This window comes from Cololabis saira, chromosome 19 (assembly GCF_033807715.1).
Source record: "Cololabis saira isolate AMF1-May2022 chromosome 19, fColSai1.1, whole genome shotgun sequence".
Taxonomy (NCBI): Eukaryota; Metazoa; Chordata; class Actinopteri; order Beloniformes; family Belonidae; genus Cololabis; species Cololabis saira.
The window spans coordinates 36,875,138-36,890,671 of record NC_084605.1 but is presented as its reverse complement, the minus strand read 5'-3'; the positions used below and the strand labels follow the sequence as shown (position 1 = coordinate 36,890,671).

At 43.5% G+C, this 15,534-nt stretch overlaps 1 protein-coding gene across 1 annotated transcript in view; it reads right to left on the bottom strand.

The window, feature by feature from the left end:
• The window catches only part of ngfrb (nerve growth factor receptor b), a 54,719-nt gene extending 42,730 nt beyond the window's left edge, over positions 1–11,989 (bottom strand). The window contains exons 1-2 of the mRNA XM_061708561.1: positions 11,687–11,989; positions 7,396–7,537 (exon numbers count right to left, since the gene is read on the bottom strand). Of these exons, the coding sequence (XP_061564545.1) occupies positions 7,396–7,537; positions 11,687–11,740 (196 nt within the window). The 5' untranslated portion in view covers positions 11,741–11,989. The remainder of the gene's footprint in view (positions 1–7,395; positions 7,538–11,686) is intronic.
• Positions 11,990–15,534: the final 3,545 nt, after the last annotated feature.

Below are 15,534 nucleotides of genomic sequence, written 5' to 3'. Positions count from 1 at the left end.
ACTTTTCAAAGAGAAAAGTAATGCGTGTAGTCGCAGGATGGAGACGCACATTTTGATGTATAACACATCTGGGTTCACGATACGGTTCGGGCTGAATTAATTCTCGAAGGAATGGCATATATTGCTCCAAAATTACGCGATTAATTCAGAATGTTCAAAATGGCCGACTTCCTGTTCGATTTCGGCCATGGCGCCAAGAGACTTTTCTTTTAGTTGCGACATGATACAGGAGTGTACCGATTTTCGTTCAGGTACGTCAAACCGAATTATGGGGCTTGAGGCGCAACGTTTTTTCTGTCTGAAGCAACGAGATGAAGGGTGGGCGCGCTTTTTGGCGTCTAGCGTCGCCACGGTAACGCTTTTGAAAGAGAAAAGTAATGCGTGTGGTCGCAGGAGGGAGACGCACATTTTGATGTATAACACACCTGGGGGCACGTTACGGTTCGGGCTGAATTAACTTTCGAAGGAATGGCATAAATTTCGCCAAAATGACACGATTAATTCAAAATGGCCGACTTCCTGTTCGGTTTCGGCCATGTCGCCAAGAGACTTTTGTTTAAGTTGTCCCATGATACAGGTGTGTACCGATTTTCGTGCATGTACGTCAAACCGTATCGTGGGGCTTGAGGCACAAAGTTTTCAAGGGGGCGCTGTTGAGCCATTTTACCACGCCCATTAATGCAAACCATTAAATATCAAATTTTTCGCCAGGCCTGACTTGGGTGCAAAATTTGGTGACTTTTTGGGCATGTTAAGGGGGGCAAAAAGGCCATCACTTTGTCAGAAGAAAAATAATAATAATAATTAAAGCTGCAAGCAGCAATGAACGGGCCCTCGCACTCACGGCCACCGCCCCCCATAAGCATATCAGAAATGACACCACCCACGACTTCCTATGTCAAACCATTCAAAAGTTATAGCAGAAAAAAGGGACAACCAATCAGAAGAAGGGGCGGGGCTAATTCAGGCCAATGAAGGTCAAGGACTCCATACAGAATCTGATGACACCACCCACGACTCTCTATGTCAAACCATTCCAAAGTTATAGCAGAAAATCGGGACAACCAATCAAAAGAAGGGGCGGGGCTAATTAAGGCCAACGAAGCTTAAGAACTCATTACAGAGTCCCATGACACCACCCACGACTTCCTATGTCAAACTATTCAAAAGTTAAAGCAGAAAAAAGGGACAACCAATCAGAAGAAGGGGCGGGGCTAATTCAGGCCAATGAAGGTCAAGGACTCCATAAAGAATCTGATTACACCACCCAGGACTCTCTATGTCGAACCATTCCAATGTTATAGCAGAAAATCGGGACAACCAATCAGAAGAAGGGGCGGGGCTAATTAAGGCCAATGAAGCTTAAGGACTCATTACAGAGTCCCATGACACCACCCACAACTTCCTATGTCAAACCATTCAAAAGTTATGGCAGAGAATAGTATTCTAGGGGGCGCTGTTGAGCCGTTAGGCCACGCCCATTAATGCAAACCATGAAATATCAAATTTATCACCAGGTCTGGCTTGCATGCAAAATTTGGTGACTTTTGGAGAACTATCAAATATGGACCAATCACATGGAGGGGGGGGCGCACCTTTTGGCGTCTAGCGTCGCCACGGTAACACTTTTGAAAGAGAAAAGTAATGCGTGGTGTCGCAGGATGTAGACGCACATTTTGATGTATAACACACCTGGGTGCACGTTACGATTCGGGCTGAATTAACTGCCGAAGGAATGGAATAAATTTCGCCAAAATGACACAATTTATTCAAAATGGCCGACATCCTGTTCGGTTTCGGCCATGGCTCCAAGAGACTTTTCTTTAAGTTGTGCCATGATACAGGTGTGTAGCGATTTTCGTGCATGTACGTCAAACCGTATTGTGGGGCTTGAGGGCCAAAGTTTTCCGGGGGGCGCTGTTGAGCCATTTTGCCACGCCCATTAATGCAAACCATGAAATATCAAATTTATCGCCAGGCCTGGCTTGCATGCCAAATTTGGTGCATTTTGGGGAACTATCAAATATGGACCAATCAGATGAAGGGGGGGGTGCGCTTGTTGGCGTCTAGCGTCGCCACGGTAACACTTTTGAAAGAGAAAAGTAATGCGTGTAGTCGCAGGATGGAGACGCACATTTTGATGTATAACACATCTGGGTTCACGATACGGTTCGGGCTGAATTAACTCTCAAAGGAATGGCATATATTGCTCCAAAATTACGCAATTAATTCAGAATGTTCAAAATGGCTGACTTCCTGTTCGGTTTCTGCCATGGCGCCAAGAGACTTTTCTTTTAGTTGCTACATGATACAGGAGTGTACCAATTTACGTTCATGTATGTCAAACCGTATTATGGGGCTTGAGGCGCAAAATTTTCTCTGTCTGAACCAACCAGATGAAGGGTGGGCGCGCTTTTTGGCGTCTAGCGTCGCCGCGGTAACGCTTTTGAAAGAGAAAAGTAATGCGTGGTGTCGCAGGATGGAGACGCACATTTTTATGTATAACACACCTGGGTGCACGTTACGGTTCGGGCTGAATTAACTGCCGAAGGAATGGCATAAATTTTGCTAAAATGACACGATTAATTCAAAATGGCCGACATCCTGTTCGGTTTCGGGCATGACCCCAAGAGACTTTTGTTTAAGTTGTCCCATGATACAGGTGTGTACCGATTTTCGTGCATGTACGACAAACCGTATCGTGGGGCTTGAGGCACAAAGTTTTCAAGGGGGCGCTGTTGAGCCATTTTGCCACGCCCATTAATGCAAACCTTTAAATATCAAATTTTTCGCCAGGCCTGACTAGGGTGCAAAATTTGGTGACTTTTTGGGAATGTTAAGGGGGGCAAAAAGGCCTTCACTTTGTCAGGAAAATAATAATAATAATAAAAATTCCTGCAAATACAATAGGGCCTTCGCACTGAAGGTGCTCGGGCCCTAATAATAATAAAAATTCCTGCAAATACAATAGGGCCTTCGCACTGCAAGTGCTCGGGCCCTAATAATAATAATAAAAATTCCTGCAAATACAATAGGGCCTTCGCACTGCAAGTGCTCGGGCCCTAATAATAATAATAATAAAAATTCCTGCAAATACAATAGGGCCTTCGCACTGCAAGTGCTCGGGCCCTAAAAAATTCCTGCAAATACAATAGGGCCTTCGCACTGAAGGTGCTCGGGCCCTAATTAAAGCTGCAAGCAGCGATGAACGGGCCCTCGCACTCACGGCCACCGCCCCCATAAGCATATCAGACCTGACACCACCCACGACTTCCTATGTTAAACCATTCAAAAGTTATAGCAGAAAAAAGGGACAACCAATCAGAAGTAGGGGCGGGGCTAATTTAAGCCAATGGAGGTCAAGGACTCCATACAGAGTCTGATGACACCACCCACGACTCTCTATGTCAAACCATTCAAAAGTTATAGCAGGAAATAGGGACAACCAATCAAAAGAAGGGGCGGGGCTAATTTTCACTAATTATGGTCAAGGACTCTATACCGAGTCCCATGACACCACCCACAACTCTTTATGTCAAACCATTCAAAAGTTATGGCAGAGAAAAGTATTCTAGGGGGCGCTGTTGAGCCGTTACGCCACGCCCATTAATGCAAACAATGAAATATCAAATTTATCGCCAGGCCTGGCTTGCATGCAAAATTTGGTGACTTTTGGAGAACTATCAAATATGGACCAATCAGATGAAGGGGGGACGCGCTTTTTCGCGTCTAGCGTCGCCACGGTAACACTTTTGAAAGAGAAAAGTAATGCGCGTAGTCGCAAGATGAAGACGCACATTTTGAGGTATAACACATCTGGGTTCACGATACGGTTCGGGCCGTATTAACTGCCGAAGGAATGGCATAAATTACGCCAAAATTACACAATAAATTAAAAATGGCTGACTTCCTGTTCGGTTTCCGCCATGGCTCCAAGAGACTTTTCTTTAAGTTACGACATGATGCAGGTGTGTACCGATTTTCATGCATGTACGTCAAACCGTATTGTGGGGCTTGAGGCACAAAGTTTTCCGGGGGGCGCTGTTGAGCCATTTTGCCACACCCATTAATGCAAACCATGAAATATCAAATTTATCGCCAGGCCTCCCTTGTATGCAAAATTTGGGGACTTTTGGGGAACTATCAAATATGGACCAATCAGATGAAGTGGGGCGCGCTTTTTGCCGTCTAGCGTCGCCACGTTAACACTTTTGAAAGAGAAAAGTAATGCGCGTAGTCGCAGGATGGAGACGCACATTTTGATGTATAACACACCTGGGTGCACGTTACGGTTCGGGCCGTATTAATTCTCGAAGGAATGGCTCATATTGCTCCAAAATTACGCGATTAATTCAGAATGTTTAAAATGGCCGACTTCCTGTTCGGTTTGGGCCATGGAGCCAAGAGACTTTTCTTTAAGTTGCGACATGATACAGGTGTGTACCGATTTTCGTTCATGTACGTCAAACCGTATTATGGGGCTTGAGGCGCAAAGTTTTTTCGGTCTGAACCAACCAGATGAAGGGTGGGCGCGCTTTTTGGCGTCTAGCGTCGCCACGGTAACGCTTTTGAAAGAGAAAAGTAATGCGTGTTGTCGCAGGAGGGAGACGCACATTTTGATGTATAACACACTTGGGGGCACGTTACGGTTCGGGCCGTATTAACTGCCGAAGGAATGGCATAAATTGCGCCAAAGTGACACAATTTATTCAAAATGGCTGACTTCCTGTTCGGTTTCGGCCATGTCGCCAAGAGACTTTTCTTTAAGTTGTGTACTGATACAGGTGTGTAGCGATTTTTCGTGCATGTACGTCAAACCGTATTGTGGGGCTTGAGTCACAAAGTTTTCAAGGGGGCGCTGTTGAGCCATTTTGACACGCCCATTAATGTAAACCATTAAATATCAAATTTTTCGCCAGGCCTGACTTGCATGCAAAATTTGGTGACTTTTTGGGCACGTTTAGGGGGGCAAAAAGGCCCTCCTTTTGTCAGAAGAAAAAGAAAAAAAATTCCTACAGATACAATAGGGCCTTCGCACTGCAAGTGCTCGGGCCCTAATAACAACCCAGCTGAAAAGAGTCTTGATATTTTAGCAAAGATATTTGTCGGAGAGTTTGCTCCTCATTTCCATATGATTCAGTGTGCATGAACTGTCCCTGTCTGTTTGTTCATGTCTGAGCAGGAAAAGCACGATGAGGCTGGTAATTATCACAGAAGAAAATGTCCATGTTGTGCAACAGAAAGCCAAGACCTCAGAGATATCTCAGATAAAAGCATAAATTGTAGGTCAGTAAAAACTGATTTATCATATATAGTCCAAGGCAACATGGCACCAATATAACTCTTGAGTTAAGATACATATTCTCTGTGACTTCTCTCATGACCTGAGGATTGAATCTTTTTTTTTCTTTTTTCTTACTGTGGGTTTCCTTGGCTCATAGCTGCTTTCTTTCACTACTTCCTGTCCTGGACGCAAGCATGGTCAGGGAATTCATACGGGGAAAACTATGGGAAAACATAGGAACTGGCCGTGGCCCAACCCCATCGCCCACAAGCCTCCCATAGAAGAGGTACACTCCCCTACTCCCGAGCATTCATTCACTCCACAGAGACAACCTTAGATACCATTTAAAGCATTCAATCATTTACACCCTTTCCATCTTAGTTACTGTTACATAATCCATCCATTTCTTGTTTTTCTTTTATGGTCCCACTCTTAACATCACTGTCCTAATGATGTCTCTCTCTCCCTACATGGGGAGAGGAAGGCAGTAGTGATGGAAAACAGTTATGTCTGGTATCTAGGTCGCTTTCAAACATGAAGCTGATTCAGTTTTAATGTTATGTTGAGAATCAGAATCAGAATCAGAATCATGTTTATTTGGCCGAGTCAGGTCAAACAAGACAGGGAATTTGACTCGGTTATTTTCGCTCACTGTACAGTAAAGTCGAAAATCTGTCTGCTTTTGAAGACTCCTTTTGCAAAGGTAAAGTATTTCAGATTCATTCCAGAAAATATTCAGCAGCATCTAAAGCAGATACAAGCTGAAAATGTGGTCTTGTATGTGTGTGTTTTACTGCTTTTCCAAACTCTAGATGGATTGCCTTGCTTTTCCTCTGATTTCAAATAAAGCGCCACCAGTAATAAGACAGAAAAGGAGAAGCAGAAACCCATCACGTGAAATATATCCCTTTGACTTTGATCCCTTACTTACCTTGGCGGACACATGAGATTATGGGTCCAGATGGACAGCGATTGGATGACTTTTAATGTACCAACCAGTGACCTGTAAAACTAGAGGGACTGGACCTCAGGAGGTTGGACTGATCATGTGTCGATAGAAAGATTGCCAGTTCAGTCCCGAGCTTTACACGTCAAAGCGTCCCTGGACTCGATACGGAGCATCAGCTCGTCTTTCACTAGCACTTGGAACGGACGTGACTCATTCGTGTACTTTGGAAATTAAAATATTTTCCCAACTTTGCTGTACGTGGGATTTTAGTTGCTCAATAACTTGAGTCCTCCTACGCAGCATTCATTTTACATTTGATAATCTTCTCTAATGGTGAAAGGTCCTCCCCTTGAAAAGAAGTCAGGTGGCACCTCACACTTTGATCCATCATTCTGAAAAAAACATGGGGACGTTTTCCAATTGACTTGAAGCTCATCTTTAATGAGCTCTCAGTATGGAGCCTTGAGTCCACGGATTAACTGCGTTCCCATAATCCCATGCAGTCATGTATTATGGGTGTTCATTGCTGTACCTTGTACAGAGATTTCTCCTGATCCAGAATCTTCCAACAGAATCCTAAAGTGTTAATGACAAACGCTTCAAATCCTTTGCAGTGTTTTGTTGAGAAACGTCATTTCTAAATGTCAGAACTATTTGTGTACAGTACATTGTCTTGGTGATTTTCTCCTTATCTTTCCTTTGGAAAAAATAAACTCGGACACACTTTTGTGTTGATACTAGGGATGGGCGGTATGGACTAAAAAATGTATCACGATAATTTCTGGCATTTATCCCGATAACGATAAAATGACGATAAAAAAAATACCAATTCAACTCCACCTTTGTAACTATAAATCTGTCACCACATTCAGTCTTTGGAGCCCCCAAAACTCTGCTCTAAAAGATACTAAATGCTACTAAACGTCACCAATTAAATTGAATTAATAAAAACCAATTAAATGAGTTACACCTGTACTGCAAAACTGTAATGATTTTTTGGACGGTATATCGTGAACGGTAAAATATCGCCCATCCCTAATTGATACTCTCACTTTCATATAGATACTTTATTTTCCTGCATTTCATTTTGTGCATTTATTAGTATCACAAATTGTCTGTAATTATTGCTCTTCATGACTGGAACATATTTTGTGGTACTCACTGTCGAGACATGGAGCACAGACGGCCTGCGTGACTCCACATGGTTTGATGACGCCCTCGCCGGGCGGACACTGCTTGCAACACTCTCCGCTCTTCGTATGTTGGCCTGACGGACAGTTGTCCTGATTGGCCAAAGCCCCAACCTGCAGGTCGCCAGAGAGCCAGGCAAAGAAACATTAGAAATATGCAGCGTGAAGGACATTTTCAGTCAGAAAACACATTAAAATGGCCTTATTCGTTTGCAAAGAGCCAGATTTTGTCGATAACCTTAACTGAGCAATTGTGCTGTATTGTGCAATGTGGATTAAATGAAGTGATTTCCTTTTTTCAAAACAGTTTCGAGGCTGGAAAGCAGAGTTGTTTTTTCTTCTTTTTGGGGGGGGGGGGGCGTAAAAAGATTAATGTAATCTCATTAAATGTATTTTGGAACCATAAAACCACAAAACCACTGGTTCCAAGGGGTTCAATAACCTGTGCAATACATAACTCCGGGCTGTGATTGAATTCTATATTTTATTCATACTAATGGACTTTCCTTGACCTTCCTTGACTGATGGTATGTGACCTGAAAGGTGGTTAAATGTGTGTGTATGTGTGTATACAATGACTACAAAGACTTTTACTACAGCTCCTATTCTATTCAGGATCCATCAAAACAAAATGACTAATTATTCAGATTCTTTGTTGATGTTAAACCCTTGTGAAATACATGATGGCTCAACCTGAAGGCTTTGTTTTAAAGGATCACATGCCAGAAATTTGAAGGATGACAACGTGAACCACATGAGAACATGGTTTTCTCACAAACCCTGGATGAGCATTTGCAAGCACAAGCCAAAGCAAACACAATCGCACATCCATACCTTGTTAAACTGGTCCTCTCTACAAACATTCTTTAAAGAGTGACCTGTTGAGTGCCTTATCTTGGCTGTTGACAGGTAAAGATGCTTGTGCGTGTCTCTACTTATACATAAATACATCGACACGCACACACTCGTGCCTGAGACCTGTCCGTGTTTACGTGACAATATTGAATGTGTGTGGTCTTTTATCACACTAAAATATTTCCCACACTAAAATATTTCCCACAGTGGCTCCTATTTATTCTTCACCTGCTGAACTTCTTCGGCCTCAAAGTCAACGGGGATTAAAGAAGCGATTCCCCTCTTCACCAGGTATTTCTATTTACACTTATAGGATCAGAAAAAAAATCCTTGTCATGTACCGAGGACTTTTTAAAATATGTCTCACAACATGAACTACGTGTGAGTCAGTCTGTTCTTTACTGGGGTGAATATTGTTTGAGGCGCATGACAAGGAGTACATTTCCAGGGCAGCTCAAGGATGTGTGTGCACACGCAGGTATATTAACGGCTGCATTTATGAAAAGGAGGCACACTCGGCATAAATCGTCAAGGTTCAGGTGTGCGTGGAATGTTGCTGACAAGAGAGAGGAGCTCTACAAAACATCAATCCCTCCCTGAGGCATCTCTGAGTCAGCTGAGTGGTATACACGTGTGTGTGTCTGTGGATAAGCGAGTGTACATGCACTCTCCCGTGTCACCTTTCATTCATCTTGAAAACTTTTATTTTTAAATTTCATGACTTAATATTCTGCCGTTTTTACAAATTACGGAATCATGGAAACTAATATTATTCAACTCATGTTCATGATGTACTTTAAAAAGTTTTCTGTTTGATCATTTTTGCATATGTCCATCAGAGTTGTTTTAAAAAAAGTCATCTTAAATGTGCCCATCAAATAGCTCTCGTATAGCTGAAAGTCCAGCTGAAAGTTTGGAAACACTGATTTTGAAAATTTCAGTGGCTCACCGTCCCATCCACACACACTCCAACACACACTCCAACACACACTCTCACCAACATAACGCGTTAACTTAAGCACAAATCCCTACACACGCTCGCCCCCCTCAACTGCCCTCTACTGCACAGGCCCATCCACAAACACACACACTAACAGATCTCTCATGCGAACAAACCTGTTCTCCAAAATGACACTTTTGAAATGACTCCAAGCTGCAGCGTTTGTTTCTTCTTCTTTCACCTATTTCTTCTCTGACCCTCCTCTCGCTCCAGGTGTGGGTGCAACTCCACACCCCCGCAGAGAGCCAAAGCGTGACTAAAGTACATCACTAATGTGTTCTGAGCTGAGCTAAATGCTTTAATTAGAAACCAATATGGTCTGAACAAATAGGGTGTGAAATGAAAAAAAGAAGAGAAAAGCTGGATGGACAATTTCTTAACAAGTCGTAGCCTGACCCGAAGATTTCCTAGCTGGATTTAATGGGAAAATTTCAGGCTTGCACTCTTCAGATTTTAACAAGCAGTCTTTTTGACATTTAAAGGAAAAAAACCTGAAGATCACACACGCACACGCACATGCACACGCACACACAGACACAGACACACACACACACACACACACACACACACACACACACACGCACACGCACACGCACACACACTATTACTCGCATGGAACTTCATACACACACACGCGCGCATGCGCACACACACACACGCACACGCGCACGCACACGCACACACACACACACACACACACGCAGCATCTGGTTGCACAACTTCAGCAATCCAACCAATCTTAACCACTGCTTTGCACAATGTTCATTTGGAGGCACTTAACCTCTAGGCCTCAACAGTCAGGGGGGATTGTGGGTAATGTAGTTGGTGTCGCCGAAGTAACGGCGCTAAAAACGTCAGGAATCTTCACAGACGTTCAAGACAACAGCAGCGACGCTGACTCGCATAATGGCAACTTTGACGAGACGGAGCAAAGCTGGTTTTTATTTTGTTAATAAAGTTTGACATACGGTACTTTTCTTCTTGTTTTTTTTTTTTTTTGCATTTGCTGTAGGATTTTGTATCATTTCCTGTAGCGCAGCTCCATCAGGTAGATACGTAACTCAACCCCAGCCGCTATAGTACGGTATTTTACCAGATATTTAGTGCGCCTTATAATGCGATGCGCCTTATATATGGAAAAAGTTTTAAAATACGTCATTCATTGAAGGTGCACCTTATAATGCTTTAACGCCTTATAGTGCGGAAAATACGGTAAATGTCCAACCAACAATGGGTCCTCAAAGAAGGAAGTGGGCACGGCAGTGGCAAGAATGTGACGACTAACACTGCTGAATCATCACATATGAGAGGGTAAAAGGATGGAGTAGAGGTGGAAAACCAGAGGAAGAGAGGGAGTCTGTGGTGAAAAGAGGACGGGGGGAGTGAGAAGGGTTGGAGGTGGAGGTGGGGGTGGAGGCGGAGGTGGAGGTGGGGTGTTCAGGGCCTATCAATATTGCATGTGCTGAGCCAGCAGAGGATGCACACCCATCTGTGGCAGCAGCTGTCATGTTTCTGTGATGCAGCTCCTAAATCAGGACCTTGACAGGCTCATGGCACCGACTGACCGTGTACTGTCAGACTGCGGGGAATAGATTGGCTCTCCGGGCCTGAGCGGCCTCAAGATGAATCAGAGGGATTAGAAACCACAACTCTCAGGAGTTTTTGTTTATCCTCTTAAAATAACTGCAGTGAATTCCTACCCATTTCTCTCATGTGCTTCACATTGTTTATTTGTATCCCTCACCAGTGTGTGTGTGTGTGTGTGTGTGTGTGTGTGTGTGTGTGTGTGTGTGTGTGTGTGTGTGTGTGTGTGTGTGTGTGTGTGTGTGTATTATGACTCTATTGTTTCTGTCTTAATTGTCTTCCACCAAAGTTCCCTTGTGCCAAATCTGTGATTTTTGCTGAAGGACAAACTTTCCCTCTCTCATTATCAGAAGTTTGCAAAGTCCTTCATTTGTGGAAACATAGAGCTCCTCTACCGTCCATATAGGACACTGTTATTGTCCCGCTTTCTGTAAGGGACCCATGTAACTGAGACGGGTGGAAGTTGGGATCCAGCAACTGTTGTGGGGCTATAAGATGTCAGTGTGACTGGCTGCTGCAGAGATCTACAGAGATCTGCTCTGCTTCACATTGTCCAGCCAGGTCCGAGGTCGGTGCATGTACAGGTGGAAGGATAGGACACTGTAAACCATAAAAACTCCCTCAACGCAGTAAACGAAGAATGCAGAGACATATTTTCAGAAAGATCTTTGTCAAATGCCATTTAAGACGTGATTAAGAATTAAAAAGATAGAAACGTGCAAAGGGGAAAAAAAAACTTTCTCAGACTGCTTATCAGAGTTCTCTGTACACAGATGCGCAAAGTTCAACAAATTGATTATAGGCTATAAGGGGCTACTACTCACCACTCCAAGCAACACTGTTATTAAAGCAGATTTCATCCTGTATTTCCTCTGCATCTCTCCGCGAGGTGAGGGCAACGGTCGGATGCGGAGCAGGAGATGCGGCTCTCAGCAGCTGCGGGCCGGGATAAACTCGGCTGTCATCGCCGTCTCTGTGCGCTTTCTCCGGGGGATGTTTGAAGAGCTGCCGGGAAGTGAAGCAACTCCGTCCACAAGCGCACAAATCAGTCACTGGCTCAACTCAACACGCTCCACGTGAACCGATTGGGCTGGGTTTATTTTGTTGTTTGGCTGTGTGTGCGCTCCGCTTCCTCCGCCGGCTCATATGACGCTGCGCAGCGCGGCTCCACGCCCACAGGAGCGCACACGCGGAGCGCACACAGGAGCGCACACGCGGAGCGCACACACACACACGCAAAACAGATTGACATTATGTTTAACAGCACAAAATATGTCTCAGATTGTTGTTGAATGTAATAAAAAAACAAATGAAACCACCAAACGTATTAAGTTAGTGTAGCCTAATTCATCTGGCATGTTTCCACCTCCCTCTTTGTCTGAGTTCAAGTTCCACAGAACTCGTAAAACTGAATTCTTTTCCTTTCAACCGCTTCTAATTGCAGGGCTATCCATCAAACTGTTGCTTTTACCTGATTGATTTTTTTGTGTGTCAGTGCCTGAAGACAGGAGCGTCATCCACAGAGCTCAACAAGACTGGGGACTGTGCGTGCGCATGAACGCTTGTCCAGAAACATGAGACCCAGCAGGTAAACATCCTCCAATATGTGCAACATCATGTCAGCAACCAGAGAAAGTGAAAGGTCACTCCACATGTCAACGTTTCAGTACATGTAAACTCTTCATTTTGCTATTACAACCTTATTTATTTATTAAACATATATGATCAAATGTATTAGTTAGACGGAAAACTGCAATGACAGGGTTGCTTCCGTCAAAAACTCTGTTGTTTTAATGCGTAACAACAAGCAATCTGCTGCTGATCCACTTTGGGCTGTAATCATGACTATACAAGCCATCCTCTTTATGTAACGTGCAGCCAAACAAGCCTTGCAAGCGGATATGTTACAGTGCGCCTTGTTTGTGCAGTGTCCTCACAAACTGAACATCCCTGAAGCAAAACACCCAAATCACACTGAATCTCTTGATGGCTATCACTGTAGTTGCTTTGTTACTGCACTTGATACACCAAAGAGCTCAGAAGCAGTTTGTGTTGTGATCTAATTACGGTGGATTTTATATTCATTACTGTGAGCTTTAGTTTTCAGATGAAGTCGATAAAACGCTATACTACCTGTATTGTTCAAGTCTCAGTGGGCTCCCACCCTAATGTTAGTGGCTAAAGTACTCATCTCAACTCTTATCGCATTTTACAATTTAAAATTATAAAACAGATTTTTTTTTCTTGTGGGGAGGGGGTGAGGAGAAAAGAGGAAGCCCTGCTTCTCTTGGCGGATTAATAATTCATGAAAGAAGAATGACAGAGACAAACACGAGGAAAGACAGGAAATATGCTGCTACATTTTAAAATCACAACAAATACATTTGGACAAAAAGAGCAAACAAAAAAGTTGATGTACACGCAAACTCATACTGGCCATCTGTTCCCTGCAGACAGAGGATGGGTGGTCTGTAGACGTTCATTGTCTTATCTCAGGTTTCGAGAAAAGGATCCAGTTCCAGGTGACAAAAACAGTGCTTGTTTTACTTCAAAACTGTGTCCAAAACCAAAAGGAGAACCCTGCCCTTCAACATGGGCACCAGCAACATGGTCCCCTCACATGTAAATAGCTCTTTAAGGGTCAAAGCTTGACTTTAGAGTTTTGCCATTTTGAATTGTTATAGTAGGTCAAAGCCAGATGAAGATAATTCACAAATCTGTTTCTTACAAAAGATGCAAGAAGAAAGGGGAAAAAAAGAAAGCAAATTGATTTGTGATGATGTGTTGCTGTTATCCTGATCTAGATCTATATCAGGAATGCTTTTAGCAGGTTCAATAGTGTGAGGAGGTTTGTCATCTTTTAGAGTAAGAAAACATGGAGTGCATTACATCAATAGGCAAGGCAAGGCAAGGCAAATTTATTTATATAGCACAATTCAACACAAGGTAATTCAAAGTGCTTTACATTGACATTAAAAGCAGCAAGACATAATTAGACAGTAAATAACAAATAAGAATAAGATGATAAGAAAAGAAGTGAAATAATAAAAAGCACAAGTAAAATAAGGGCAGTAGAATACAGCAGGTAAGTTTAATTTAGGAGTACACTTCAGTAAACAGTAATGTTTTTAACCCTGATTTAAAGGAGCTGACAGTTGGAGCAGACCTCAGGTCTACAGGAAGTTTGTTCCACCGGTGAGGAGCAGAATAACTGAACGCTGCCTCACCTTGCTTGGTTCTGGTTCTGGAACCACAACAAACCAGATCCAGATGAACCTCAGGGATCTGGGAGCTTCATAGGAACTAACAGATCCAGATGAACCTCAGGGATCTGGGAGCTTCATAGGAACTAACAGATCCAGATGAACCTCAGGGGTCTGGGAGCTTCATAGGAACTAACAGATCAACCATGTATTTTGGTCCAAGACCATTCAGGTCTTTGTAGACCAGCAGTAAGATTTTAAACTCTATCCTTTGACTCACTGGAAGCCAGTGGAGTGATTTCATGACCGGTGGTAAAACATTGGTCCAGTTTCCTGGTGTAATGTGGTCCAGTTTCCTGGTGTAATATGGTCCAGTTTCCTGGTGTAATGTGGTCCAGTTTCCTGGTGTAATGTGGTCCAGTTTCCTGGTGTAATGTGGTCCAGTTTCCTGGTGTAATATGGTCCAGTTTCCTGGTGTAATGTGGTCCAGTTTCCTGGTGTAATATGGTCCAGTTTCCTGGTGTAATATGGTCCAGTTTCCTGGTGTAATATGGTCCAGTTTCCTGGTGTAATGTGGTCCAGTTTCCTGGTGTAATATGGTCCAGTTTCCTGGTGTAATGTGGTCCAGTTTCCTGGTGTAATATGGTCCAGTTTCCTGGTGTAATATGGTCCAGTTTCCTGGTGTAATGTGGTCCAGTTTCCTGGTGTAATATGGTCCAGTTTCCTGGTGTAATGGGGACCAGTTTCCTGGTGTAATATGGTCCAGTTTCCTGGTGTAATATGGTCCAGTTTCCTGGTGTAATATGGTCCAGTTTCCTGGTGTAATATGGTCCAGTTTCCTGGTGTAATATGGTCCAGTTTCCTGGTGTAATATGGTCCAGTTTCCTGGTGTAATATGGTCCAGTTTCCTGGTGTAATATGGTCCAGTTTCCTGGTGTAATATGGTCCAGTTTCCTGGTGTAATATGGTCCAGTTTCCTGGTGTAATATGGTCCAGTTTCCTGGTGTAATATGGTCCAGTTTCCTGGTGTAATATGGTCCAGTTTCCTGGTGTAATATGGTCCAGTTTCCTGGTGTAACATGGCCCAGTTTCCTGGTGTAATGTGGTCCAGTTTCCTGGTGTAATATGGTCCAGTTTCCTGGTGTAATGTGGTCCAGTTTCCTGGTGTAACATGGCCCAGTTTCCTGGTGTAATATGGTCCAGTTTCCTGGTGTAATATGGTCCAGTTTCCTGGTGTAATGTGGTCCAGTTTCCTGGTGTAATATGGTCCAGTTTCCTGGTGTAATATGGTCCAGTTTCCTGGTGTAATATGGTCCAGTTTCCTGGTGTAATGTGGTCCAGTTTCCTGGTGTAATGTGGTCCAGTTTCCTGGTTTAATATGGTCCAGTTTCCTGGTGTAATATGGTCCAGTTTCCTGGTGTAACATGGCCCAGTTTCCTGGTGTAATATGGTCCAGTTTCCTGGTGTAA